Consider the following 27,058-nt stretch of genomic DNA (forward strand, 5'->3'; position numbering starts at 1 on the left):
AGTCCATTGGCTGAACGAAAAAAAAACTGAGCCCTGTATGGCCAGCTTAATAAGCTCATCTCTCCTTTACTCTGCTCTCTACTATCAACATCATCCTTGTTAGCATCACTGTAGCAACTGTTTGGCTCCTTGTGCTGCTTCCCCTATTCCAATTTGAGCTCTGCTGTGCAGTGAATTTCAAGAGGTAGTAAGTCAAATTCAGGTACTTACACAGCTTGCATAAAAAAAAAATCACATTATATTAACCTAACAAATATGTGCAGAAGCAAAAGGCTGGATTTTAATGCCCACACACTCCACATGTGTCACTGGGTAGCCAATGTTTCCTTGCCGAGAGCACACTCAATACATGTTGCCAGCACAAAGACTGAGCTAAGGAAAAAGAATGGTCCCAAATGCCACACATCTCACAAAACCCTGGGTAAATGGTAAAAGCAGCCTCAGCCTAGACTCCATCCAGGCTGCGTCTCCTCCTGATGTGTTTGTCCTGCCCAAGGGGCTTAGTCTTGGAGGTCACCACCATGGCCTCCATGACTAAGCCCTGTTCCCAGTGTGTAGTTAGAGGATGTGCACTGATAGGAGCCTGAAGTGGCACCCCTTGTCTTTGTATGGGTTCACAGAGATTAAGCTGTCAAACACAGCCCTTAGTTCCCACTAATAATCAGTAGCTGGCAGAACCAGCTCCCAATCATTTGATCACTGTGATAGTCAATCACAGTGGTCACATAATAACCAATCTTTCCTGCCCCTCAGGTGTACAGCCCCTATTAATGGGATGCCAGGGCTGGGTGGGAAGTGGTTAATGAATACTGAGCTCCAGTAATATATGTATTTTATATCCACTCATAATTCCATTTTAAAACCGAACTCTTTATAATCGCAAATTGTATGGGGGCATAAACAACACCTACAATGTTCAGTATGTGCCATCAGTCAGGAATTCAATAACTTAGATGACTTAATATGTGTTAGGTGTTTTGGTATTGGCTATAAGCTATTCTTTCCAAACCTGTTATGTTTGTACATGGGCAGATTTTCTTACTTTTTTGTCTGATATCTTTCAGCTGAGGAAGTGGAGAGACTGGCTGCAATGCGCTCTGAATCCTTAGTGCCCGGTACCCACACTCCACCAATCAGGAGAAGAAGTAAATTTGCCACTTTAGGAAGAATTTTCAAGCCATGGAAATGGAGGAAGAAGAAAAGTGAGAAATTCAAGCAAACATCTGCAGGTAACATATTCCTTCATTAAACAATATAAAACATGAATACATTGTGAACAGTGCTGTTATTGAGTCAATGTGCATTTTTTTTTTTAATCTTATGTTTTTTTAGACATGGCTGGACACAGTGATTCCAAATATGATTGGATGCTAAGTTTTGGGATTCAGTTATATTTTTGAAAAAGAATGCTACTAGTGCTAGTTTAAAGCCTAAATCCAGACAAAATTGTTAATTTCGTTTTAAATAGAGTGGGGAAAAATTTAAAAAAGCAAGTTAGGTTTTTATTTCTGTCCATGAACCCACTGGTAGATGCTTCCTCATGTCCTGTCCAACTGGCACTCCTACAAGAAATAGGGGGTTTGGTAGTCACTGGGACAGCAACAAAAACACTGCCAAGAGCTCTGACCCTTCTTTATTAAAAATCTGTTTTGTTCTTGTCTATGTTCCCATTGGAGAGATTTCACCTTCTGTCTTAAAATAGGGATACACACATGAATAAAACCTGACAAAGGTTCTAACCCTTCTTCATTCTATCAAAAATAAAATACATGTTGGCTGGAGCTAGGCTTCTTCATAGAAAGAAATACCTTGGTGACCTACTTCTCAAAATGCTAGTTGCTTGGCATCAGTTGAGGGTGGTGCATAAAATTTTAAGGGTGGGTGCAAACAAACTGAAAAATTCTGAAAAACCCCCCCATCAAATGCTGCCACTGTGCCATCAAACGCGGCCACTGTGTCATCAATTGCAGCTACTGTGCCATCAATTGCAGCCATTGTGCCATAAAACGCAGCCACTGTGCCATCAATTGCAGCCACTGTGCCCATCTAATGCTGCCAGTGTGCCCATTAAATGCTGCCAGTGTGCCCATCAAATGCTGCCAGTGTGCCCAATTAAATTTGTTCTGGAGAAGTATCTGAGAAACTATTAATGCTTTTGTGTTGGTTACCAAACGTCAAGCATTATCATATTGCTGGCTTTCTTTAAAGACAAACATATTCCTATAGATATGTTGTATTATTTATAGCCTATATAGTGCCCTGAAACCAGTACAGTAGCCATTCTCAGGTTTGTGGAATCCTAGGGTTCTTCCAAAGATTGCTAGTGGTTCCTTGGACTGTAGCTGATTATTTTATCATGCGATGGTGTGTGTTTGTTGTGTTTTTAGCATTGACTTGATATGCAGTCCTTCAAAAATGCAATTCAACATGTCTAAAGCTTTTGGCAACTCATGTTAATACAAGGTACATTAATTCTGATGTAAGGAAAGGCTGCCCTGATATACGTATCCCCAATATACTTTAATAGCAAAGGAATCATACATTGCAAGAAAATCATATAATCACATTTTTCAAACTTCTTAACACACATTTATCATAGGAGAAATACATGGGCTGCCATTGCTGACCTCTTCTTCTGAAAGTACTAGCTCACTGGCTGTCATCTTTTTACTTTGAATTCAGTGCCTTTTGTGTCATTAAGCTTAAAAAACAAAGCTAGAGGTCGGACATCTTCTATGACTTTCTTTTGCTGCTTCCTCACTAGTAGGGATGGGCAAACGGTTCACCACGAGCATGAGTTCGGGCCAAACATTTTCCTGTTCAGCTGTTTGCTTAACAGTCAAATTTGTAGGGCATTCACCGAGTGTTCGCCCCAACGAACACCCTGCAATGCACTGAGCGCTGCACAGTGCATTCTGTGTCCTGATTGGGAAAAGCTTTGACCAATCAGGATGCAGTGTAAGCTGGTTGTTAAGAAGTGGGACCGGGAAGCCAGTTGTGTTGTCCTTAACAACCGATGAGTCATCAGCTGTCAATGGGTTTACCCGCTGAAAGCTGAATAAAAATTAAAAAATACATACCAGACCCATATCTGAGCATGCAACCCAGTAGGTCAGGAAAGGGGATGGGATGAGCGAACGCCCCCCCCCCCCCCGAACCATACCAGGCCACATGTCTTCAGCATGGGGGGTGGTCACTTTGGGGTAGGGGGGGTTCTGCACCCCAAAGCACCTTGTTCCCATGTTGATGGGGACATGGACCTCTTCCTGACAATGTGGTTGTCGGGGTCTGCGGGCCAGGGGCCTTTAACAAGGGGACCCCCAGATAACGCCCCCACCCTCTCTATGTGACTTAAAAAGTAAAAAATAAAAAATAAATAGTGCCCCCCTCAATCACGATGCCTGCTGCGCTTTGACATTTCTTTGTTTTTGCTTTTTTTTATAAAAATAACAACATATCATACTTGCCTGCTCTGTGTAATGGTTGTAAACCTCAGAAATGAAATATGGACAAAGCACAGCCCTCTATTTTGTGTACTTGCCTCAATCTAGAGCACTTAGTCATTTCACTGTGCTGCTTTGTTCCTTTTATCAGCATGGGTCACTACTAACAAGTTTTCCAGACACCAAGAGCAAAAGAGTGACAGGGGAGGGATCTCCAGCATACTATCTGCGATTGGCAGTCCTTTTCCTCCAATCAGCTCTTACTAAGCTCTACAGAGTGTAACTCAGCTCCCCGCCCCCTGATTTCTGGAATCTCAGACAAGCTGTATAAATTCTGAACTTTGAATGGCTGTGGAGAAGAGAGTCTGCAAATAAACAGATCACCTGTATCACCTGAGAACAGTCGCTTCACTGGGTGATACAATAACTTTAGTGGTTTAATCCAAAGAAATTTTCTAAGGCAGGGGTCTCTAAATTACGGCAATCCAGCTGTTGTGAAACTACACGTCCCATGAGGCATTGTAAAACTCACAGACATGATTAGGCCTGATGGGCATTGTATTTCCTGAACAACTGGAGGGCCAAAGTTTGGAAACCCCTGTTAAGGTAATACATCATGGATGAAGTGGATTTAACTGTTTTCCAAACCAGTGACATTCAAAGCATGCCATGAATGACAGCTGTCAAAAGCACTTGTGCTTTCAACTAGTCTGTTAAGCCTTAAAATGGCTGCTGTCATAATTGATCACATGTGTAGCACCATGGCAACAGCAGATCAGACAGAGGCTAAGATGGCAGCTTCTTTGACTGTAAAGGATAGGAAGGTTTAGTGTTAATCCAAGCACAACTGACTGTTGCAGGCAAAAAGTACAGATATGTGGCCAGAGTGGCTCGTAATCAGTTGCCACCCGCCAACCGTCAAATGATGGAGGGACGGAGCAGCTCTTGTTCTGGATAGACGACATATGATAGTGCACCTGAATGGCTGCTAACCGCACCCCATCTCTGTAAAGAGCAGATGACATGGCTCTTTAACCCTGTGATTGGCTGTGTCCAATCACAGCCGGTCACATGGAATTACAGGAAGTGCCGGTAATTGTCTCTCATCGCCTCACACGGATAGGCAGCATCAATGCCGCCTATGCGTGCCACCTATCAGTGCCCCCAGTGCTGCATATCACTGCCCATCATTTCCACCTATCAGTACCCACCAGTGCCACTCATCAGTGCCGCTTATCAGTGCTCATCAGTGCCACCTATCAGTACCCATAAGTGCAGCATATTAGTGCCTCCTCATCAGTGCCACCTAATCAGTGCCCATAAGTGCCACCTCATCAGTGCCCATCAGTGCAACCTATCAGTTACCATCAGTGCAGTCTCATCAGCGCACATCAGTGAAGGAGAAAAAGGACTTATTTACAAAAAATAATAATTTCAACATTTTCGATCTTTTTTTTTGTAAAAAATAAAAAACCCAGCAGTGATTAAATACCACCAAAAGAAAGTTCTATTTGTGTGAATAATATGATAAAAAAAGTCACATGGTTACAGGGTTGAATGACCGCGCAATTGTCATTCAAAGTGTGACAGCGCTGAAAGCTGAAAAATGACCTTGGCAGGAAGGGGGTGAAAGTGATCTGTGTTGAGGTGGTTAAACATGACATTTCCAAACTACACTACGGCACCTTTCACACTGCAAAGTCGCATCACAAGTCATTCCCCATGATTGCTAATGACAACCATTCATATTAGCACGACTTTGGTCTGACTTTGATGCAAGTTGAGGTCTATAGACCTCAAGTCTCCCTGAAATTGCGGCAAAATCGCAATTTTTAAGTTGAGGTAGTGTGAAAGGGGCCTAAAACCTTCTTTACAAAGAAACCAAATATTGTGTCCCCTATCCCCTGTCCCCCTATCTTTCTTCTGCTTGTCATTATGTTTTGTACTGTAGTATGGGTGTTTTGTAAGATTTTTGTATTCTTGTTTTTTTGTGGATTTGTATGCTTTTTTTATATACTGTAAATGCTTTTGTGGCTTGAAATTCGTGTGGGAATAAAAGGGCAGCCTATTGGAGATGATGAAATCCCTGATACACAAAAAAAACACTTGGCATCTTGCCATGTGTTTTTAAAGTTTCCTACCATTTGAGTCAGTCTGTATTTTTGTGCAATAAATTAATTTTTAACATTATTTTACTTTCTTTATTTAATCCTTTGCCTGATACTTACATCCTATGCTCACAGCACCCCTTCCTTTCATTGAAATTTAGTTTGTTTGCATGCCAGAGAAAATGAAATAATTAAGGTAATTCAATAATGGCTTGCACACTTATTACATTTTATTCCTTGGAAAACTCATTCATATGACTTAAAGCTTAAAGCAGAACTAAACTCAGTCAATCAACATTAACTATGTTTAATTGTTATGCTGCTAGCCTTTTTTAACCACTTTCAGACCGGACCAATTTGCTGGTCAAAGACCAGACCACTTTTTGCGATTCGGCACTGCGTCGCTTTAACTGACAATTGCGCGGTCGTGCGACGTGGCTCCCAAACAAAATTGACGTCCTTTTTTTCCCACAAATAGAGCTTTCTTTTGGTGGTATTTGATCACCTCTGCGGTTTTTATTTTTTGCGCTATAAACAAAAATAGAGCGACAATTTTGAAAAAAACGCATTATTTTTTACTTTTTGTTATAATAAATATCCCCCAAAAATATATAAAAAAACATTTTTTTCCCTCAATTTAGGCCGATACGTATTCTTCTACATATTTTTGGTTAAAAAAATCGCAATAAGCGATTATTGATTGGTTTGCGCAAAAGTTATAGCGTTTACAAAATAGGGATAGTTTTATAGCATTTTTATTAATAATTTTTTATTATTTATTTTTTTACTAGTAATGGCGGCGATCTGCGATTTTTATTGTGACTGCGACATTGTGGGGGACCCATCGGACATTTTTGACACATTTTTGGGACCATTGTCATTTATACAGTAATCACTGCTATATAAATGCAGTGATTCCTGTGTAAATGACACTGGCAGTGAAAGGGTTAACCTGTGGGTGGCAGTGTAGGGGTTAAGTGTTCCTAGGGGTGTGTTACTAACTGTGGGGGGGTTGGGCTTTCATTTAGTGTACACTGATCTCTGCTCCAATCACATGGAGCAGAGATCAGCGTCACTAGTTGCTAGGCAGAATGAGAAAATGTTGTTTATACAGCATTTCCTCCATTCCGCCGCTCCGTGAGACGATCGCGGGGATGCCCGCGGCGATCGAGTCCGCGGGTCCCGCGACCGGACTCACGGAGGTCCCGACCAGCGCGGGAGCGCGCCGCCGGCGGCGCGCTCCCGATGGCACACGGCGGCAACGAATATTGGACGTACATGTACGCCAATATGCCTGCCCGTGCCATGCTGTCGACGTACATCGTCGTGCGCTGGTCGGGAAGTGGTTAAATAAATAGGAAGAAGTATTATATTTACTTGTTTTAAACTTGTTTTCTACATTTCTTCAGTTCTTTTCTGGTTTCTTGCCTAGGCTAAAATGATGTCATACATCCCAGGAGGCTTCATGGGTATTTTTATCTTTCATGTAGAGGAAGTCATAGCTCCCAACTGTCCCTGATTTAGAGGGACTGTCCCTGATTTGGTACAATGTCCCCCTGTCCCTCTTTCCTCCTCACTTGTCCCTCATTTTGGTCTGATCTATATAGTTATATATAAAATGCAATTCTCATCTTTAAAAAAATGTTTCCCAGTGCTAAACCTTTTATTCAATTTCCAAATGGCTGCATTTGTAAATTTCATAATCCAGTATAAAGGCATAGTATTGGTAAAAAAAAACACTTGTGGGTTTAACTATTTTTTTTTTTGTATAATTCTCCTTTTAGGGGTGTGTCCTACATACCTACATACTTTTGCTAATAGGTGTCCCTCATTCCCATCTCAAAAAGTTGGAAGGTAGTGAGGAGGGTCTAAGCACAACCTCCTGGGTGCATGCCTGAGCTAAGAGCAGATGGATCCAGGAAGTAAATGGTGCATGAATCATCAGCCCTTATTGAAGATGGCCATAGCTAGAAATGCTAGGGCAGTGATGGAAAACCTTGGCACCCCAGATGTTTTGGAACAACATTTCCCATGATGCCCAACTACACTGCAGAGTGCATGAGCATCATGGAAAATGTAGTTCCAAAATATCTGGGATGCCAAGGTTCCATTACTGTGCTAGGGGGTGTTTTTCAAAGTGAATACTGAAAAAAATAAAGCATGGAGGCATGGATGGATGTGTGAGTTTGCTTTGAATATTAAAAATAAATGAAATAAGGTTTTCAGTTTGTGATACTCAGATAAAGTTAAGTTCTGCTATAACTCTAGGCTCAATTTACAGTTGAAAGACATATGGTAAGTGTTTTATTGCCAATTTATTTTTAATTCTGTTCAGCCAGCCTGGATTTATATAGCCCTGCCACAAATCACAGTCAATACAGCTTGGTTACATTACTGCCCCAATTTGTGACTGGACAGAGAGCAACAGACTAAAGTGGTCCTCTCTCTTTCAGCTGCTGTGTTCCTCATCTGCACATGTGCATGCAGCAGAACTTGATTGGCTCTCCCAATCTGGGCTCTGCTTTTTACTCTGTACAAATCAATGAAAGGTGCCTCTGTTGTTCACATGTAATCTCTCAACTGCGTAGTTACAGGCGAATACCGACCCTAGACGAAGCCAGTGTGTATCCAGGGTAGGTGTTTTTGGTTGCACTCAAACTGAGCATAGGTAATCGGCCAGTTTGTATGTGGCCATCGCATAGACCAGTGATTATCAACCAGGGTTCCTCCAAAGGTTGCTAGGGGTTCCTTCAGCATTGGGCAATTTCTGCCTCTCAGATAACACCATTGATCTTTTTAGCTATCTGTAAGGAGGTAATTCTTCCCAATGACCATGAGTGTAAGGTCCATTCCTCCCACTGACCATCACATTTCTAATTTTTAGCAGGGGTTCCCAGAGACCGGAAAACTATTTCAAGGGTTTCTCAGTGTTGAAAGGGTTGAAAAAGGCTGGCATAGACAGTAGACTGTTGCTGCGCCCAAAGGCAGCATTTAGCCACCTCTGAATGCAGCAAAGTGTCAACATGAAGACTGCAGACCAGCTGATTGTCTGGGTTTGCAATAATCGCTCTTACAGGCAAATAAAAGATAGAAGAGCTGTCCGGAATACCAGAATATCACAAAAGATCCAATGTGTTTGAAAGGAACAGTTATGCTCTAAACACAAAAACAGCTTGTGTCCTAGCTGAAGATAATGAACCTTGATATGTTATCTATCACTGCCTCAAGTTATGCTGCTTGAAACTATGTTTAACTTTAGTTGAAAAATGTATTCGATCGGGATAAGAAAACTGAGAGCATTTTATATGAATAGCTTGTGATTTTTGGCAGAGGTAAGTCATCAGCCTACCCAACTGGCATATCATATAAACCGGATAAGCCAATATTAAGCAACATCCTAAAAAATATTTTTCAAATACATTTTGGAGTGAGAAAATCATGCAGTGAATAATACATGATATGTCTCTGTGGAGATCATATCAGAGATACCTAGTGGCTCTCTTTACTTACTTTTGATTTGCAATAATATTTTCTGATAATTTCCTGCAGTTTCAATATCTTATTCTTATTTCATTTTCTTGGATTTTAATATTACTGAAATGTTAATTGCATACAAGAAAGTAAATTGCTGTCCCAGAAAATTAACATTGGCTTGGACATCTGGTTTAAGCATTTTCTTTGGCAGAGATAATTAACAAGAAAGAGTACAGTGGGGATCGAAAGTTTGGGCACCCCAGGTAAAAATGTGTATTAATGTGCATAACGAAGCCAAGGAAAGATGGAAACATCTCCAAATGGCATCAAATTACAGATTAGACATTCTTAGAATATGTCAAAAAAAGTTTGATTTTATTTCCATCATTTACACTTTCAAAATTACAGAAAACAAAAAAATGGCGTCTGCAAAAGTTTGGGCACCCTGCAGAATTTATAGCATGCACTGCCCCCTTTGCAAAGCTGAGACCTGCCAGTGTCATGGATTGTTCTCAATCATCATCTGGGAAGACCAGGTGATGTCAATCTCAAAGGTTTTAAATGGCCAGACTCATCTGACCTTGCCCCAACAATCAGCACCATGGGTTCTTCTAAGCAGTTGTCTAGAAAACTGAAACTGAAAAGAGTTGACACTCACAAAGCGTCAAAAACAGCTCGCAGGATTGTGAGAAAAGCAATTCAAAACTCACGTTTGACTGCACGATCCCTCCAGAAAGATCTGGCAGACACTGGAGTTGTGGTACACTATTCCACTATAAAGAGATACTTGTACAAATATGGTCCTCATGGAAGAGTCATCAGAAGAAAACCTCTTCTACGTCCTCACCACAAAAATCTGCGTTTCAACTTTGCAAATGAACATATAGACAAGCCTGAGGCATTTTGGAAACAAGTTCTGTGGACCGATGAGGTTAAAATAGAACTTTTTGGCCGGAATGAGCAAAGGTATGCTTGGAGAAGAAAGGGCACATAATTTAATGAAAAGAACCTCTGTCCAACTGTTAAGCATGGGGGTGGATCAATCATGCTTCGGGGTTGTATTGCAGCCAGTGGCACAGGGAACATTTCACGAGTAGAAGGAAAAATGGATTCAATAAAATTTCAGCAAATTTTGGATGGTAACTTGATGCCATCTGTGAAAAAGCTTAAGTTAAAGAGAGGATGGCTTCTACAAATGGATAATGATCCTAAACACACCTCAAAATCCACAGGGGGATTACATCAAGAGGCGTAAACTGAAGGTTTTGCCATGGCCTTCACAATCTCCTGACCTCAATATTATTGAAAATCTATGGATAGACCTTAAAAGAGCAGTGCGTGACAGACAGCTCAGAAATCTCAAAGAACTGGAACACTTTTGTAAGGAAGAATGGGCAAAGATACCTCAAACAAGAATTGAAAGACTCCTGGCTGGCTACAAAAACCGTTTACAAGCTGTGATACTTGCCAAAGGGGGCAGTACAAGATATTAACTCTGCAGGGTGCCCAAACTTTTGCACATGCCATTTTTTTGTTTTCTGTAATTTTGAAAGTGTAAATGATGGAAATGAAATCTAATTTTTTTGACATATTATAAGAATGTCTAATCTGTAATTTGATGCCATTTGGAGATTTTTCCATCTTTCCTTGGCTTCGTTATGCACATTAATACACATTTTTACCTTGGGTGCCCAAACTTTCGATCCCCACTGTATGTCAAAAGCAAGTGGTATTTGACAGAATTGCGATAGGTACTTGGATTGAGGGCAAATGATCATGTCTATATTATATTGCAGTAGTCTAGTTCTGTTGTGAAATCAAAAGATGTTAAAAGTGACCAAAGGCCCAACAATTCTGCTGCCATTTTTGTAATTCATTATATGACAACAAAGGAACTTTACTGCTTATTGATAATCCAAAAAAGTTATTTACCCTTTTGCTAAATAATAGCCACGTACAGTAGTTGATACCCATAGTAGTATTCAGAATTTATTTTGTTGCACTTACCGGTGACCCTACAGAGGTCTTTTGCCCTGTACTGCTTCATCTTTGTGTATCATCTGAGGCTATTCACCTCACTGGGTATATGACAGGGTTAACAACCACCTGTTTATCATGAGAGCATTCTAATAGGGTATTTCCCTTCACTTTGATGAGGTATCTTTTCACTTTTTGTTGTGTCTCAAAATATCGTCCGGTTCAACAGAAATCGGCCAATGATCAACACATGTGTACAGCAGACTGTCTGACATGCTGCTTTTTACCATTAACCTGTATGCGAAAAAAGCAGTTCTGATGCAAACAAAGGACAATCCATAGGCCCATAAGGTCCTGAGCAATTTGGTAGTACCAGAGCTTGCAGTTCCCTTGAAATTCCTATTGATCAGTACAGTCACGCATCATATTGATAAGACTGAAGGAATATGCAGGAGGCAACCGCAGGAGTTATATTACAGAATCCCAGGATTTGGTGCTGGAGAGGTCATCTAAAGGTACTTACAGGACCTGCCTGCCTGCATTATAAAATAAAAAAACAATAGTGCGGCACTCAAATAGCAGTGAAATAAATAAAATAAAAAAAGAGAGAATTGAAAAAAAAACATGCGACAATTGATGTAAGAAATTAAAAGAATGATCGCATAACATATTAGTCCATCTTGATCGCATAAACCATAATGGTGTGAATATGAATCAACACAAGTGAATAAATTGTAGTAATTAATCTCGAAAAAGTGCTTCATCAGGAATTGCAGTCAAGGCATGTAAGGTTGGCACGCTTACCATATGAGGTGGACACATGTAACATACAGCACATGGGTCAAAAAGCATAATGAGGGGTTAGCCTCAATGGAGTAATCTGTGGATGGAGCAGTAGGTGGAAGGTAGACCCTAAAGGATAGGTGATCACACTTCAAGCAGACGAACTCCAAAGCATGCAGCAAATGTTAAATTATTCCATTGTCATTGAACACGATTACTTGTTACTTTAATGACCAGATCCAAAAAATTAATTTCTGTAGAACTAGCTTCAAATGATAGCACAATACCTCTATTATTATTGTTAAGAGTGGCCATATATAATTCAAGGGAATCCAAACTGCCATTCCAAAGGAGGAGGATGTTGTCTATGTAACATGCCCAGAGAGCTATCTCAGATCTCTTGTGGGTATAGACGGCATCCTCCTCCCATTTGACCATAAGTAAATTGGCCAAGTTGGGGGCAAATTTAGCCCTCATAGCCACCCCTCTCTTGGAGATAAAATTGTCCATTAAACCAAAAAAAAACTGTGGCTTGTAGCAAAGGATAACAATTCCATAATAAACAATTTCTGGTTATGAGGAAGAGATGGGTCTTGCAATAAATAATATTGAACTGCTTCAAATCCAAGTTGATTTGAGATACAAGTATAGAGGAACGCCACATCAGCCGTAACTAGTAGGCAGCCCTCAGGAAATTCAATACTGGACAACAATTGTCTTTAGTGCCCTTTAAGTAAGAAGGCACTTGTTTGACTAGAGGTTGTAAGTAGAAATCAATATATCTGCCTATTCTTGAGGTGACTGAATCTATCCCACTGGCAATGGGACGCCCAGGAAAAGCGAATGGCGTGCTTGTGTATCTTTGGGAGATAGTAAATGGTAGGTATTCGGAGAACTATTGTAACTAAAAAGGTGTAATCTTTTTCATTTAGAATGTAATCAGAAAGACCCCACTTGGCAATAATCCCCAAATCTTGTTTGAATCGATTGGTGGGATCACAGGATAATTGAAAAATATGTTTCATGATCACTTAAGATGTTTAACATCTAATTTTCATAATCACATTTGTCCAGAATGACGATGGCACCACCCTTATCGGCTGGACATACTACCGAATCCCTTCTCTCACATAATTGTTTCACCCCAGCTTTAACAGATGGATTGGTATGAGGTTTTTTCATCACCAGTGCATCTAGGTCACCAAGGACAAGGTCCTTGAAGACAATGATAGAATGGGAAACTTGAACTGGAGGATTAAACAAAGAGGAATTACACAACCCTGAATATATAGGCCCTGAATTAGCCAAACCATTATGGTTGTCTATTGGGTTAGCAAGTAGATATCTTTGAATGTTCAACTTGCGTACATATTTGTGAATGTCAATGAAGATATAGAATGTATCACGTTTTTTAGGGGGAACATATTTTAGACCTTTATCCAACACAATAGTTTCTTCCTCAGTAAGTGGAACTTTACTGAGGGTGAAAATTCCTGAACCTACTAAGTTCTTTTTCTTTTTCCTTTTGATTCTCCACCCATCTCTGGTGCCTCACCTTGTTCGGGACCTCTTTTTCGGGTCTAATTTTGCCCTTCACCTTGAAAACCCCAATGGTTCGTTGAATTTGGGTTATATAGATTGTAGTTATAAGGCGAGCGGTCATCACGATCTTAATCTCTTTCACTATACTGGTAGGAACCTAGATAATGATTCACCTCTCTCAAGGGGGAAAAAACGGTTATCAGTAGGGACCAGGTAACATTCCTGATAATAGGATTGTCCTGGTCACCTATCAAAACCTTGATTAGTGCCCTGAGGAGGTCTATCTCTATCTTGATGAGGATAATGAGACCTAGAAGGAGGTAGTCTGACATAGTTATTTGGTTGTCTGAATAGTCTATTGTCATGGGAATAATGCCTCACACTAAACACTGGAATGAGATCCCTCTTCCCAAGCACGTCTTGGGCCCCTCCAATTCTCATTGTGATTACTTGGAGTTCTAAAACTAGGCCCTCTACCTCTTGGAGGTGGCACATCTCGTTGTTGTGGTTTCACAGTTCTTTGCAGTTTAGAGACCTTTATAAAGGGGGTTCTAATTTGGACTCGAGTTTCGTTGGTGGGTGGGGCACAAATATTATTAGTGTGGATAACCTCCAACTCCTCTGTTTTTTTTCAGATGAAAATTAGCCCTGATTTGTAATCCCCCACATCTCATATACTTTTTCTTTATCTTTTGATCATGCTCTTCTTTCTCCAGGTAGTTTTTCACCCCTGAAGAGAGTGAAGTATATTCAGAGGGATTTTTAAATGGCATTATCTTGTCTTTTAACATTTTAATCTCAATTTCCGATGACCGTAACATGTCCCTTTTTCTATCTACTAGAAAGCTCAGAAATTGGGTTCCTGCTTCATTGAAATACTTAAACCATGAGTCTAATTGTAAATCACCTTTTTGGGGGTTAAGATCTCAACAAAGGCTTCTAGGGACCATATGTTCAGAGATGTATTTTTCCCAATTAGTATGTAACTCTGATACTAATATTTTTTTTAAAAGTAAGAACATGCCCCCTATTTCAGTATTCTCAAGTTTCAGTCAAAACAAAAACCCCCTCTGCTGAAAAGGCTTTGGCAGAACTGTAATCAAATATATCCAGGTCTTAAAATTGATTTAAGAAATGAAAGGGCTTCAATGCAGCAGAAATAAATGTCAGAATTAAATGGATAAAAAGATTTTAAAAAATGCACATAGGAAAATGGGTGAACAGCCAACACTCCACTAGACACAAAGTGAATCACAAAATAAAAAACAATTGCGTGGCGCTCAAATAGCAGTGAAGTAAATAAAATAAAAAAGAGAGTGAATTGAAAAAATGTAGGTGACAATTAATGTAAGAAATTAAAAGAATAATAGTATAACATATTAGTCCATCTTGATCGGATAAACCATAATGGTGTGAGTATGAATCAACACAAGTGAATAAATTATAATAAATCTTGAAAAAGTGCTTGATCGTGAAGTGCAGTCAAGGGAAGTAAGGTCGGCATGCTTACCATATGAGGTGGACACATGTACCATACAGCACATGGGTCAAACAGGTATAATGAGGGGTTGGCCTCAATATAGTAATCTGTGGATGGAGCGGTAGGTGGAAGGTAGACCCCAAAGGATAGATGATCACACTTCAAGTAGACAAACTCCAAAGCATGTAGCAAATGTTAAATCATGCCATTGGCATTGAAAATTAAAAACAAATGGATCCACATAGTGTAATACTGTAAGGTCTTTTATTTAAAAAAAAAAAGAGGGGTTCACACTTACAGGATTGCAGATAAACACAAGCTTGTACTTTGGAAGGCAAAAAGCGATTGCCACGAACGTCACCCAACGTGTTTTGTCCTAACATACATCATCTGGGGTGTGAGTATCACGTGCAATCACTGTAGTATATATAGAGATACTCAACAATGAAGGATTTGCCTAAAAATTGGTCACAGGGGACATCTGAAACTACTTCCGCTGTCACCCAAGATGGCATCGTCATCAATTCCATGCCTCGCTCGCTGCATTATAGCCTGTTCATGGCAAAGTTGCTTTGAAAGTGGTGGCTATAAAACAGCAGATATCTTCCCAGAAATTATAGGTGGGGAGATATCTGCCCATTCTTGAACAAGTGGTCTAGTACTAGTATATTGGTGCTGTAATTCTTTCCCATTTACTATACTGCAGTTCTTTGAGCTTTTCTTCTCAATGTAGAAAGATTTCCCAACAGTTTTTGGCCAAATAATGCAAGAAATGCTTAAAAACAACAGCACCGCTTGTAATTATCAGGCCATCAAGGACCACTCACCTTTTTTGTTGAAGGCTTTTTCAGGGAACTCTCAACAGATATAATTTCTGCAATAATACACCTATAGACCCTGTGACCCAGTACTGTCTGACACCTAAAGAGTCATTACTTTATAATACCGTAGCATTATATCCAAGATATTTCATGTTGGTTAAGCACATATGTACACCCCTTATGCTGGGAAAAAATGCAATGTATTCTGCAATAACTTTAACAATTTTTTTTGCAGAGTCCTGTTTCTGCTCTGAAAAAAAGCTGTTTGTTGTCTGCAGAGTGCATCTGAATGGAAGTGACTTTTTCATTTTTAAACTGCTGATGCATACGCAGGGCTCTAATGAGTAAAGTTGCAAGGTCTACATCCCTTTAGTGATTAACCTATTTGGAAGTATTTTACCAAAAAAGGAGGCCATATATTTGGCTAATCTCTTAGTATAGATTTCTGGGAAAATCAGTGAGCCAATCACACAAGCAGAAAAATACATTTCTGAGTGTGTTCTATGCATGAATGGTGTACATAAGGCCTCCAGGTTACCATATTGCATTAAACTTTACAGAAAATTAAAGCGGCTGAGGGTTGAAAAGGAAAGGTCATTTTTAATAACATTAAATTACAATATGGTTTGTGTAGCAATTGTTTATGCTGTTATTTTCTTTATTTGCTATTTGTTGCCACAAAACTGGAGTTGCCCTTTAACCACATCCCGCCCAGCCTATAGCAGAATGATGGCCAGGCGGGGAATCAGTTATCCTGAATGGGCGTCAGGATAACTACAAAAATGACTTACAGCCATTGACACAGTGAAGGAGGAAGCCGCATCACTACACATGCTTTCTGGGCTGTCAGAGCCATTTCCCTATTAACAGTCAGTGGCACAGAGATTCTTGGACTTTGTGCCTGCAGCAGCTCATCATCTATCCATCCAGCTGCACCCTTTCAGGACTGTGCTTCCACCACAGGCTCACCCTACCCCGTGGACTCTTATATGTGTGGTTTTGATACCTTTGTATTAATTTTTAACTTTTCTTTGTAATTAAACCTTGTGGAAATTACTACACCAGAGTGGTCGTGCTGCCTCCCTCCCTTCCCCTCTTTTTTGATTTACAGATGGAGTTCCACCTCCGTTTTGACAGCAGCACCCATAGGTCTTCAGTTCCTTTTGTCTAGTTATAAGGACTACTCGCTCATAAAGCCCCATCCCCCCCATTTTGGTCTGTAATATTTGTGGTCTGTATCATTGTCTTTGTTTAATAGATGGGTTATTTTTTAACTTCATCATTTATATTTCCCATGAGTGATTGAGTGCTTATAGCCTAGTGCCAATCCTGGAGTTGAGGAAATAATTTTAGTTTTACTATAATGTACACCCATGCAAGGGCCTTGTTTGCACAACTGTTCTGTGCATCCCCATTCACACGGTCTCATTCGTGTTGGTTGGTTTACAGCACCTGCACGAACACAGCCACTACTCCCAATTTGACAACTTTGCGAGTGCAGGAGCAGGGCCCCAAATGCAGACAGTATGTGTTCAGGGACGCCCATCCTCATGTCTATCAAATTAGAAGCAACAGCTGTGTGCATGCAACCTCTGCATCCGAATTGACATGAATGGGACTGCCTGCATGGAACACCTGTGCATTAACCATGCAGGCAAACACGTCCGGCGCACTAGCATATTGTATAGTACACCTGTGTAAACAAGGTGTCCAAAGCTATCACATGAGTGAGGGAAGCTTACAGAGGGCTAACGTTCTGATGGAAATATGAGAGATCAAAGGGTAAGGTAAGTACATGCAGCTTGTGGGGCTGGTATTAAAGTGTACCTGTTACTTTTCTCTGCTTGGGGAAAGCACAGGTTCACTTTAATATATATGCAATATGCCCCTCTGCTACTGTCTAGTTTGAATATTCGTTATTTTTAGATATGTTTGTTGCCATCATTCGTTCTCTACCAGAAAATTCTTGCTTTTGCTGAGAATACTGGCAACAAAATCTAGACATCTGCTAAGTAACACATATCTTAAAATCTTTTCATTTTAACAGTATTTATTAAAGAATCCAAATAGCTGTTTTTATTGCATCATGTAATATTTCACGGGCTGTGCTCATTGTGTTCTAACTGTAATAACCATGACCTGTGAATTTCCTGGTAGACAGTGCTTTCTTGAGGTTAATGCTTGTACAGTATGTATGGTGTATTATGTAAAACAGAAATCAAGCAATTTTAACTGTTAGGCCTCATTCACACATGCCTACACACTAAATCAATCCGTTTTAGCGTGCAGGCCATTGTCCATGCTGGTGGTGGGGAGTGGTGCCCTGCCTTGCAACAACACAAGGCACTGATAACCCCTTTTTTTTTTTTTTTAAGCGTTAATGAAACGACAAAGTTCTCTTTTATTTACCACAGCTGTAATGCTTATACTCCAGCTTCTCCATTCTGCAAATGTCTTGCATTTTTTTTTCAATAGATGCAAGGTGCTCTACAAAGACCTCATTACTGCAATATTTTTGGCTTTCCATACACTTTAAAGAAATCTGCATATTTATGAAAAAAAAAAACACTTCTGAAAGTACAGTATATTACCAAGTAAAAGCTTGTGTGACATTTTAGTACATGAGTTAGATCTGCTTTAATATATATATAAAAGCAAGTTGCAAAACAAAATAGCGATCTAGCTGTCAAAGAACTCTTATCACCATATCTCCATTGCCCTCTATGCTTTTATGCACATTCACTGAGGCACAACAAATAGCCAACATTTACTAGAAGGCAGCACATAAAATCAATCATCCCTGCTACATAAATGGAACAGCGCATATACTGAAGGCTAAAAGTTCAGTGGGTAGTGTCTATATAGAAATATAGCAAAACACCACAACTGTGAAGGTTTCTGCAGAGGTCTGTTCAGTCATAGGAAAAAGATCTTGAGTCTTTATATTCCTTGTTATCCTCCAGTTCGGGGGAAACAGAAAAAAAGAAAAAACTTTTTCTACCGTGTATCTTTGTGCAGTACAACACTTTGCTTTGTTGTTCTCCCTCTCAAACATAGTTGAGTTAAATGAAAAGGGTCTGTTGTAGAATGTGCTACAGACAAGATTATTCTTTGCACATTCCCAAGTGTTTTTCTTTCTAAATACACATCTGAAAGATGTTGGGAAAAAAATCTATCTTTCTTTTACAGCTACAGTAATGTACAAAAGAAAAATATCTAGGCATTATTGCTAGATGCATGTGGTGCCATTTCTATGGTAATTGCATACTTCAGTGTGGAACACAAAATGCATCATGAACACCTCCTGGGCTATTGGTGTATCGGCCTAAAGGCCTACACAGAAACAAAAAGGTTACTTTATACTGAGCTACAAATATGTTCATGAATATGAATATCAGGATGTTCCAATCTCTGCGCAGAAAATTAGATACTGGTATTTGAAAATGTATTGTCAAATATTATTATATGGGATTTATATACTGCCAACAGTTTGTGCAGAACTTTGCAAAATAAAGGGGGACAGTACAGTACAGTTGCAATACAGTTTAATACAAGAAAGTTAGGAGGCCCTGTTCTTGAGAGCTTACAATATAAAACAGATGGGAAGTGATAGAAAAGGTAACTACGAGGAATTAGCTGATGGAGTAAAATATCAATTATTAGGTGGAGGTCTTGGGAGAAGTTAGAAGGATGGTCTGAGTAATATTTTGAGATGAGTTTTGTGATGTAACTCAGGGAAGAGATGTGGAGGGCTTTTTATGTTGTTAGTACTTTGAATTTTATTTGTTGGGTGAGAAAAGCCAATGTAGAGATTTTCAGTGTTTGGTAAGGTAGATGAGTCTGCCAGCAGCATTCATGACTGAAGGTGGATAGCCATTGTAGAGGTAGACCAGCGAGGTGGGAGCTGCAAAAGTCAAGGCAAGAGATAACAAGGGAATGAATTAGGCAGGCCTTCGTTCAGGGATTAAATAGTACTAGCTAGGTATACTGTTTGAGCAAGCCCTGGGTGACCACTCGGCCATATATCAAGCACCAGCACAGTCACATAGGGAGACTTCATACTCCTGTGTAAGCTATGATTTGAGCAATTTGTCACTTATACAGGCTGGCTTCATCTGCTCCTGTCAGCCACACAGAATGATGAGGGATTGAAAGAAAAGGGAGTATGTGCTGCTGGGGAGGAAGCAATTTCAGGAGATAGGAGACCCACCAGTGATACATGTTTTTTTGTTTTTTGTTTTTCTACTGAACCAGCATATATGGGATATGTTATGTGTGGCAAAATGTTCATATTTCTTTTAGCCAGTAATCTGATTCTCAAACCTTTTTTAAATTAGTCAGAGCCTGCAGCTCTTGTGAGCTGATACATGGGGTTATCACTCCCCTGTGAGCTGATGCAGGGAGTTATCATCCCAGTGATAAGGTACCTAGTGTATATACCCTGTAATTCCTTTTAAATGAGTCTACGTGCATTTGTCAATATTAAGCTAACAGCACAGCATTTAGAAGTAATGCCTACTCGCCTGTTGATGACACTACCACTACTCAACTTTCAGACTCATTTTAGCACAAACTATATAGTTAAAAGACTCCCTAATTACAGGAGCCATGAAGAAAACTCTTAAAATTATTGGTTAAATCCACAATTGTTTTTTTTTCAGCCAATACTTTTCCTTTATAGTGGTCTTACAAAATAACAAATTGAGTAATGTAGACTAGTATTTGGCTTAGTATTTTTTCACAGTTCTATAAGTTGGGTTGAGGAAGAAAGAGGGATTTGGCTCTAAAAGTGTAGCAGTCCCCACAGAGTTTCAATTTAAAGTGCAAGTGTTAAGAATTATTTGTGACCAATGCTCTTGTATTCTTTTATTTTATTTTTTTGTGCATATCATGTTTGGAAACATTTTATTTCAATTTGTAAAATTTACAAAATTACCATTCCAATGAATGAAAGATTTAGCTGCTATTTAGAGCTCGATGCACACAGTCACAGTTACTAGCAGTGGCGGCTGATGCTAAACTTTTTGAGAGGATGGCAAACAAACCCCCCCAGGTCCTTCTGCACTCAGCCCCTCCAAGGTGATGGTCCCCCTGCACTCAGCCCCTTCACGTTGATGTTCCCCCTGCATTCAGCCCCTCCACACTCACCCCTGCACGGTGATGGTTCCCCCCTGCACTCAACCTCTCGACGGTGATGGTCCTCCCCACATTCAGCCCCTCTACAGTGACAGTCCCCCGCACTCACCCCTCCATGGTTATGGTCTCCCGCGCACACAGCCTCTCCACAGTGATGGTTCCCCCGCACTCACCCCTCCACGGTGATGGCCCTCCCACACTTAGCCTTTCCACAGCTTCCTCGGCTTCTCCTCAGGGCCAACTCGATCTGCCTTGTGTCCTGATTGGCTGGAAGGAGAAGCCGGAAAACAATAGTGATTATTAATTCGCTATTGTCACAAGTGGTTGGGTTTTGGGATGCAGCCCGAGCCCAACCTTTTTCAAGCCAAGTAGAGCCTCAGGAATTAATTCATAAAACTTTAAATCAATGATAATGATTAATGATCATTATTAAATGACAGAATTTATCTTTTACTGTATAGTGTTGTGTGGAAATGAAAATACGTTTTTGACTACAGAAGATAGATCCTTTTGCTATTCCTTCCTACTACATTTTTGAAGCTTTATTGGCATAGCAATATGCAGCATTCTAATGAACTTTACATTGGGTGAAAATAATAATAAATCTTGTTAACTTATGTTTTTTTCAAAATAGGTAACTATCTTACAGTTACTGGGCAAGGCAAGAAAAGGAGCATTGGATGTAAAATACAGTCACGCAACAAGTGCATGTTAATTTAGCTTCTAGTCTGCTATAACTGTTGCTGTCCTGTTTGAGTATATTCTGGATTTGCTAGATACACAAACTGAGAAACCAGGGCCTTAGATGGAATTTTAAATATACATTTAGTTAATTTGTGTCTGTTTTTAGGGTATACCACAACATTCTGTATTTAGATAACAGCAATTAAATAAATCATAGAAGCAGTATTTTTGTATACTGCACATTTAAAGGAAATCTGATGCTGGATAAATACAGTATGTTGCTGCACTATCCTTCTAAAAATGCTAATTGCCTGTCTGTAATTTGGGTCAGTGACCTAAAGTTTTAAAGTCACATGCTTGGGGCTGGGGCAGTGATGTATTAATATTAAAGTCAGAGACAGACAGAAATCATAAGTGTTTGTAAGATTGGACATACCATTTTTGTAGATTATGCAGTTGCACAAGGGCCCTCTGGGACTTAGGGGCCCATTTATATTAGATGTTGGTGAGAGGGTGTCCTGGGACTCCATCCATTTTAGCACAGATTTTCGACATGTCTAGCTGTTCATCAATTTACAGCAAATAAGTATTTTTATTGGTCCAGTAGATATATGTGGGGCTCAAAATCTGGTCTTACACAGGAGCCCTTTGGTAGCGATGGAAATAGTTAAAATGTGGTTTATTTTTTGCTGTGTGTGTCCTGTTGGGTGGATTTACCTTCACCTCCTGTCCCAGAGATGTATTGGGATGTTAGAGGAAATTTCAGCAAGATGATATCCCCTCTTAGAATCTGTCCCCTATTTTTGTTCTGGTAATAGCCATAACATTTTTGATTTCCCATTGTTTTCTGTCCTGTCATGTAGTGGCTGCATCAACAAAGTAAGGCCGAGAGAGCAATACAATACTTATGCAGTTTGAACTCTCCTCTGCTCTTTGCAAAACTAAAATAAAATCTTTACATACACTTTAACATTTTCAAAAGGTCAGCAATAACAGTGAAAACAGATTTTTTTTTTTAATTCATCAAATTCGGGACCCCTATTTTCAATAACTTGAATTATAAAATGCAGACCTTTTTCCAGTACACTGCAATGCAATACATAAGTGGGGATGGGTCCTAATAAAGAAGAATATAAATTCAGCAAAACAGAACAAAATACATCTGGGGTACAAACAAGAACTGAATGCAACATGAAATTATGTTTTAGGGCCAGCGTTGACAGGTTTTTGGTCTTGTGTTGGTGGCATCAGTCTGATACAGGCCCTACGGAAGGTTTACATTGTTCTTACTACTACTACTAATTACTAGTAATAAAAAGATAAATTATGAAAAAGTGGGGTAGAGTTGCCCAGAATTATTTCAAATGAAATGTTTTGGAAATGGCATTTTTTTTTCTCCAAATTGTGTTCTTTATGATATCTAAAATTTTATTTGAATGACTAAAACAACAAAAATCATTTTATTTTATTATATTATATGTGGTGATGATATATTTTATCACATTTTATTGTTCTGAGTTACATTTCATAGTTCAGAGTCAGTGAGGCATCCAAAGAATGGTTTAAGTTCACTGTCTATTCCAATTTGTGTCTCTTCTTTCACATGAATGACTGAACACACTTGATATTTCATGTTAGCATTAAAGGGTTAGTTAAGAAGTAATAAACAGCCTAATGCTCTGTGTTAGATGTAGATTTTGGAAAGGTCTTTGTGTTGAAGACTCATCATGAATCAATTTGCTTTGGGTATTTCAATCCCTAATTATAGTTGTTCTTTCATAATTGGTAATATGAACATCTGTTGTATAATTACATTCGGTAGAGGTCATAAGACCTTCTTATGGGTGAGAAATTTTCTTGTTAGCACATGAAATGGTACATAAGAAGCTACCTTTAGGTTTCCCATATATGTCATTCCATTAGCCAAGTTAATACTTTCCTATCTAACTGACTAAAAAGTCTTGGTTCAAACTGACAGAAGATGTAGATCAGATATTAATCAGGGCTGCTGGAAACCATATTACGTAAACATTTATGCCCTATGTGACAGGGATTTAGCAAATATACCCCAGAAGAATAAAGCATGGCTTTTGGTGGCAAACAGTAAAAGCTATATGGTTGGTTCATGTAGAGTAAGCCCCCGTACACACAGTCGGACATTACGACAACAAAATCCGTCTGATTTTTTCCGACGGATTTTGTCTGAAACTGGTGTTGTATACACACGGTCGGACAAAGTTGTCTGAAAACACGATCGTTCGGAACGTGATGACGTTCGTTGGTTACGACAGGACTACGTTGCTGTTGTAGCCAATAGCTTTGGTCTCGTACTTTGATCTGAGCATGCGTGGCACTTTGTCTGATTGGAATTCTCTACAAGCTGGTAAATGACATATTTATCGGCTCCTTCCTCGGCTTTCTATCCTGATGGATCGAGGACAGAGGGGGACCAAAGGAGCACAGAGGGGGACCAGAGGAGTATATGAGGGACAGTCAGGGGTGATTGGTGTGGGGCTGGGGAGGAGTTACAATCACCGATCTCTCTGTATACATTCAATAAAGCAGACGAAAGCCATGGGAGGGAGAGGAGGAGAAGCGACTGTCAGCTGCTTTATTGAAATGTATACAGGGAGATCAGTGATTATAACTCCTCTCCAGCACCGAATCGATTACCCATGACTGTTAAGGTATTGGATTAAGCATCAGAATAAGTTCTCTGGCAAATGCTTGGTATCGACACTGATTCCGATACTAGTATTGGTATCGAGACAACCCTAGAAGTAGTAGTAGGATAGCTTGGTTGGGTACATTTGGCTCCTGTATGTGAAGAGTGAGATACTTGCTTGAAAGAGATGCAAAACGTAAGTGTTTCATATTTCGTCCCACTGTGCCTTTATGTCTGAGCTAGCTGGATACAGTAAGAAAATAGTCCTATACAGTTATTCCTAAAATGGATTTGTATTTTAATTGGTCTGGCGATAAAGCAGATTTAGTGCCAAATAACTATTGCAGAGGATGCTTTTTATTTGACCAGCTCCATAGAGTAAATGGTAGATGTAGAGAACCATTCGCTCAAGCAAGGAATGGGGTCTCTGGGAGTATTCTGTACACATGCATTATACAGAATGTCCTAGGTTCTCATATTGGAGGGAAGTGACCTTTGAATTTCTTGGCAAGTGCAGAAAATTGTAGAGTTTGCAATGAAACCATTTTATTAACCTTAAATGACAAAATGCTATTTGTAGCAGTTAAATATCTTATATAATTTTTGTGACATTGGAGGGTTATTAAGTGTATGTCAAACCAAAACTTTTTTTTTTTTTTTTTAGTTATGGATAGCATATGGAAGGATAGGGTCACCTGTCTGTTTTTTTATCACTATGTGTATTTATGATGTGTAGTAGACTTAATCTCTTTATTGATCCTGGTGGCCATAGTTTAACAGAAGGTGAGAAGAAATATTCCAACTGGAACATCTGTTCTAGTGATAACTGTTTGAGGGGATATGCCTACATTTGGAAGTGAAAGGAATTTACAGAGATAGGAAAAAAATAAAGGGGGATTTATACACACTTTTAAGGTAAACTAAACTGTATTTTTAGTGCAACTTTTACATTAAAGTATTTTTCACATATTTTACAATTTTACTAGATGGTCCATATTTTGTTATTGCATTAAATGTATAGATTTGCAGATTAGTCACTAGAGGGAGCTGTCTGTAAATCTAGATAAGATAGCAGTTTACAAGTCTGGCAGCCGAGACATCCACTGTGAGAAAGAACACTAAAGTGAAACAATGGTGTAGCACTGAATATACAGTATAATGAGTAAATATAGCTGCCTCTGTTTTCACATATAATGTTCTGGCGTGCATGTAAAATTTTTGATTGTTTTTTCTTATTTTTCAAGACATCATCTGTGTGTACATGCAAGAATCAGTGCAGGTAATGCTACCAGAGTATGTTTACAATTATAGAGAAGCTCTCAGCCCTCGTTCACATTGACTGTGGCTTTTAAATCGCGCAACAATTTCAAAGCCGCATGTCAATGCAACTTCAGGTGCAACTTGGAAGACATCTGTGCAGCTTCATGCACAGATGTCTATGCAAGTCGTACCTGAAATTGCCAATAACTGGTAACTACTTCAGCTCCGGAAGGCTTTACCTCCTTCCTGATCAGGCCATTTTTTACTATACTGCACTATGTCGCTTTAACTGACAATTGCTCAGTTGTGCAACACTGTACCCAAGTAAAATTGATTTCCTTTTTTTTCCCCACTAATAGAGATTTCTTTTAGTGGTATTTGATCACCTCTGCAGTTTTTATTTTTTGCTCTATAAACAAAAAAAGGCCGACAATTTTGAAAAAAAGCAATATTTTTTGCTATAAAACACATAAAAAAAACAAAAAAAAACAACAAATTTCTTCATCAATTTAGTCCAATATTTATTCTGCTACATGTTTTTGGGGAAAAAATCCCAATAAGCGTATATCGATTGGTTTGCGCAAAAATTATAGCATCTACAAACTATGGGATAGATTTATGGACTTTTTTTTAATTGTTTTTACTAGTAATGGCGGAAATCAGTGATATTTTAGTGGGACTGTGACATTGCAGCAGACAAATCTGACACTAAGTGACACTTTTTGGGGACCAGTGACACCAATACAGTAACCAGTGCTAAAAAAAATGCACTGTCAATGTATAAATGACAGTGGCAGGGAAGGGGTTAACATCAGTGCCGATCAAAGCATTAACTGTCTTCCCTGGGAGTGTTTTCTAACTGTGTGGGAGATGGCTTAACTGAGTGTAGCGCTGGCTCCTGACGTTTGATGTCAACCTTGCTAAAAGTTGCTTTAATAAAGTGTTTTCACTTCTTGGAAAAACGTTTAGTGCACATGGAGGTTTGCAGTTCTGTGTCTAGTTTTTCAGTAATGAAAAGCTGATTAAGGTACTGTTATATATCTCTGATAGTTGGAGGACGATTGATTGAAGATCCTATCTTGCATTATACATCTTATCACTCTCCAAAGCTTCATTTTTAATTTGTAAGAACAATTAGAATACAGGAATTGTTCTGAGGATTTTTCTTTGTGCACGACCTTAGAAATGAACATTAAAAAAAACGTGGTAATGTAAAATACAAAATAACCATTAAAATTAACATATTATATTTAGAAAAGGAACCGTTAGTCTCAATTCTTGGAAATGTTAGCATAAGCAAAACACCCATTTTTCACATGGCTGGTGTCCAAAAACTGAAGTCCAGCAGAAACAGATCACTTAGGAGCTTGGAATGTCCAGAGATGTATGTAGGGGAAAAGTTACTGTGTTTTTAAGCTGCATAAAGTCCAGCTTCATGTTTTTGAAAACATCATGGTCCATGCACACTAGGAGCAGAACAAAAGGCCAGAATAAAAGAAAGTGATAGCCGGCACTCAAGATGAAATCCAAAATATTATTTCTTTATTAAATGCATGTACCAAGTTGCAAAACAACCTACGCGTTTCGGACGTTAGTCCTTAAGCCCCATTCACACCTGAGCATAGCGTTTTCAGGCAGAAAATCGTGCGATTTTACAGAGATTTTGCGGCATTTTTTGCGGCGTT

General features: G+C 39.3%; 1 protein-coding gene across 7 annotated transcripts in view; it reads left to right on the plus strand.

Annotated features, from left to right (window-relative positions):
* Positions 1 to 27,058, plus strand: part of PHACTR1 (phosphatase and actin regulator 1) — a 469,458-nt gene that overhangs the window by 306,561 nt on the left and 135,839 nt on the right. For all 7 annotated transcript variants that reach the window (XM_077492210.1, XM_077492207.1, XM_077492208.1 and 4 more), the window contains one exon: positions 1,065 to 1,229. In XM_077492210.1, coding sequence (XP_077348336.1) covers positions 1,065 to 1,229 — 165 coding nt within the window. The remainder of the gene's footprint in view (positions 1 to 1,064; positions 1,230 to 27,058) is intronic.

This window comes from Lithobates pipiens, unplaced genomic scaffold (assembly GCF_037356315.1).
Source record: "Lithobates pipiens isolate NorthernLeopardFrog02 unplaced genomic scaffold, aLitPip1_a1.2 Scaffold_19, whole genome shotgun sequence".
Classification (NCBI taxonomy): domain Eukaryota; kingdom Metazoa; phylum Chordata; class Amphibia; order Anura; family Ranidae; genus Lithobates; species Lithobates pipiens.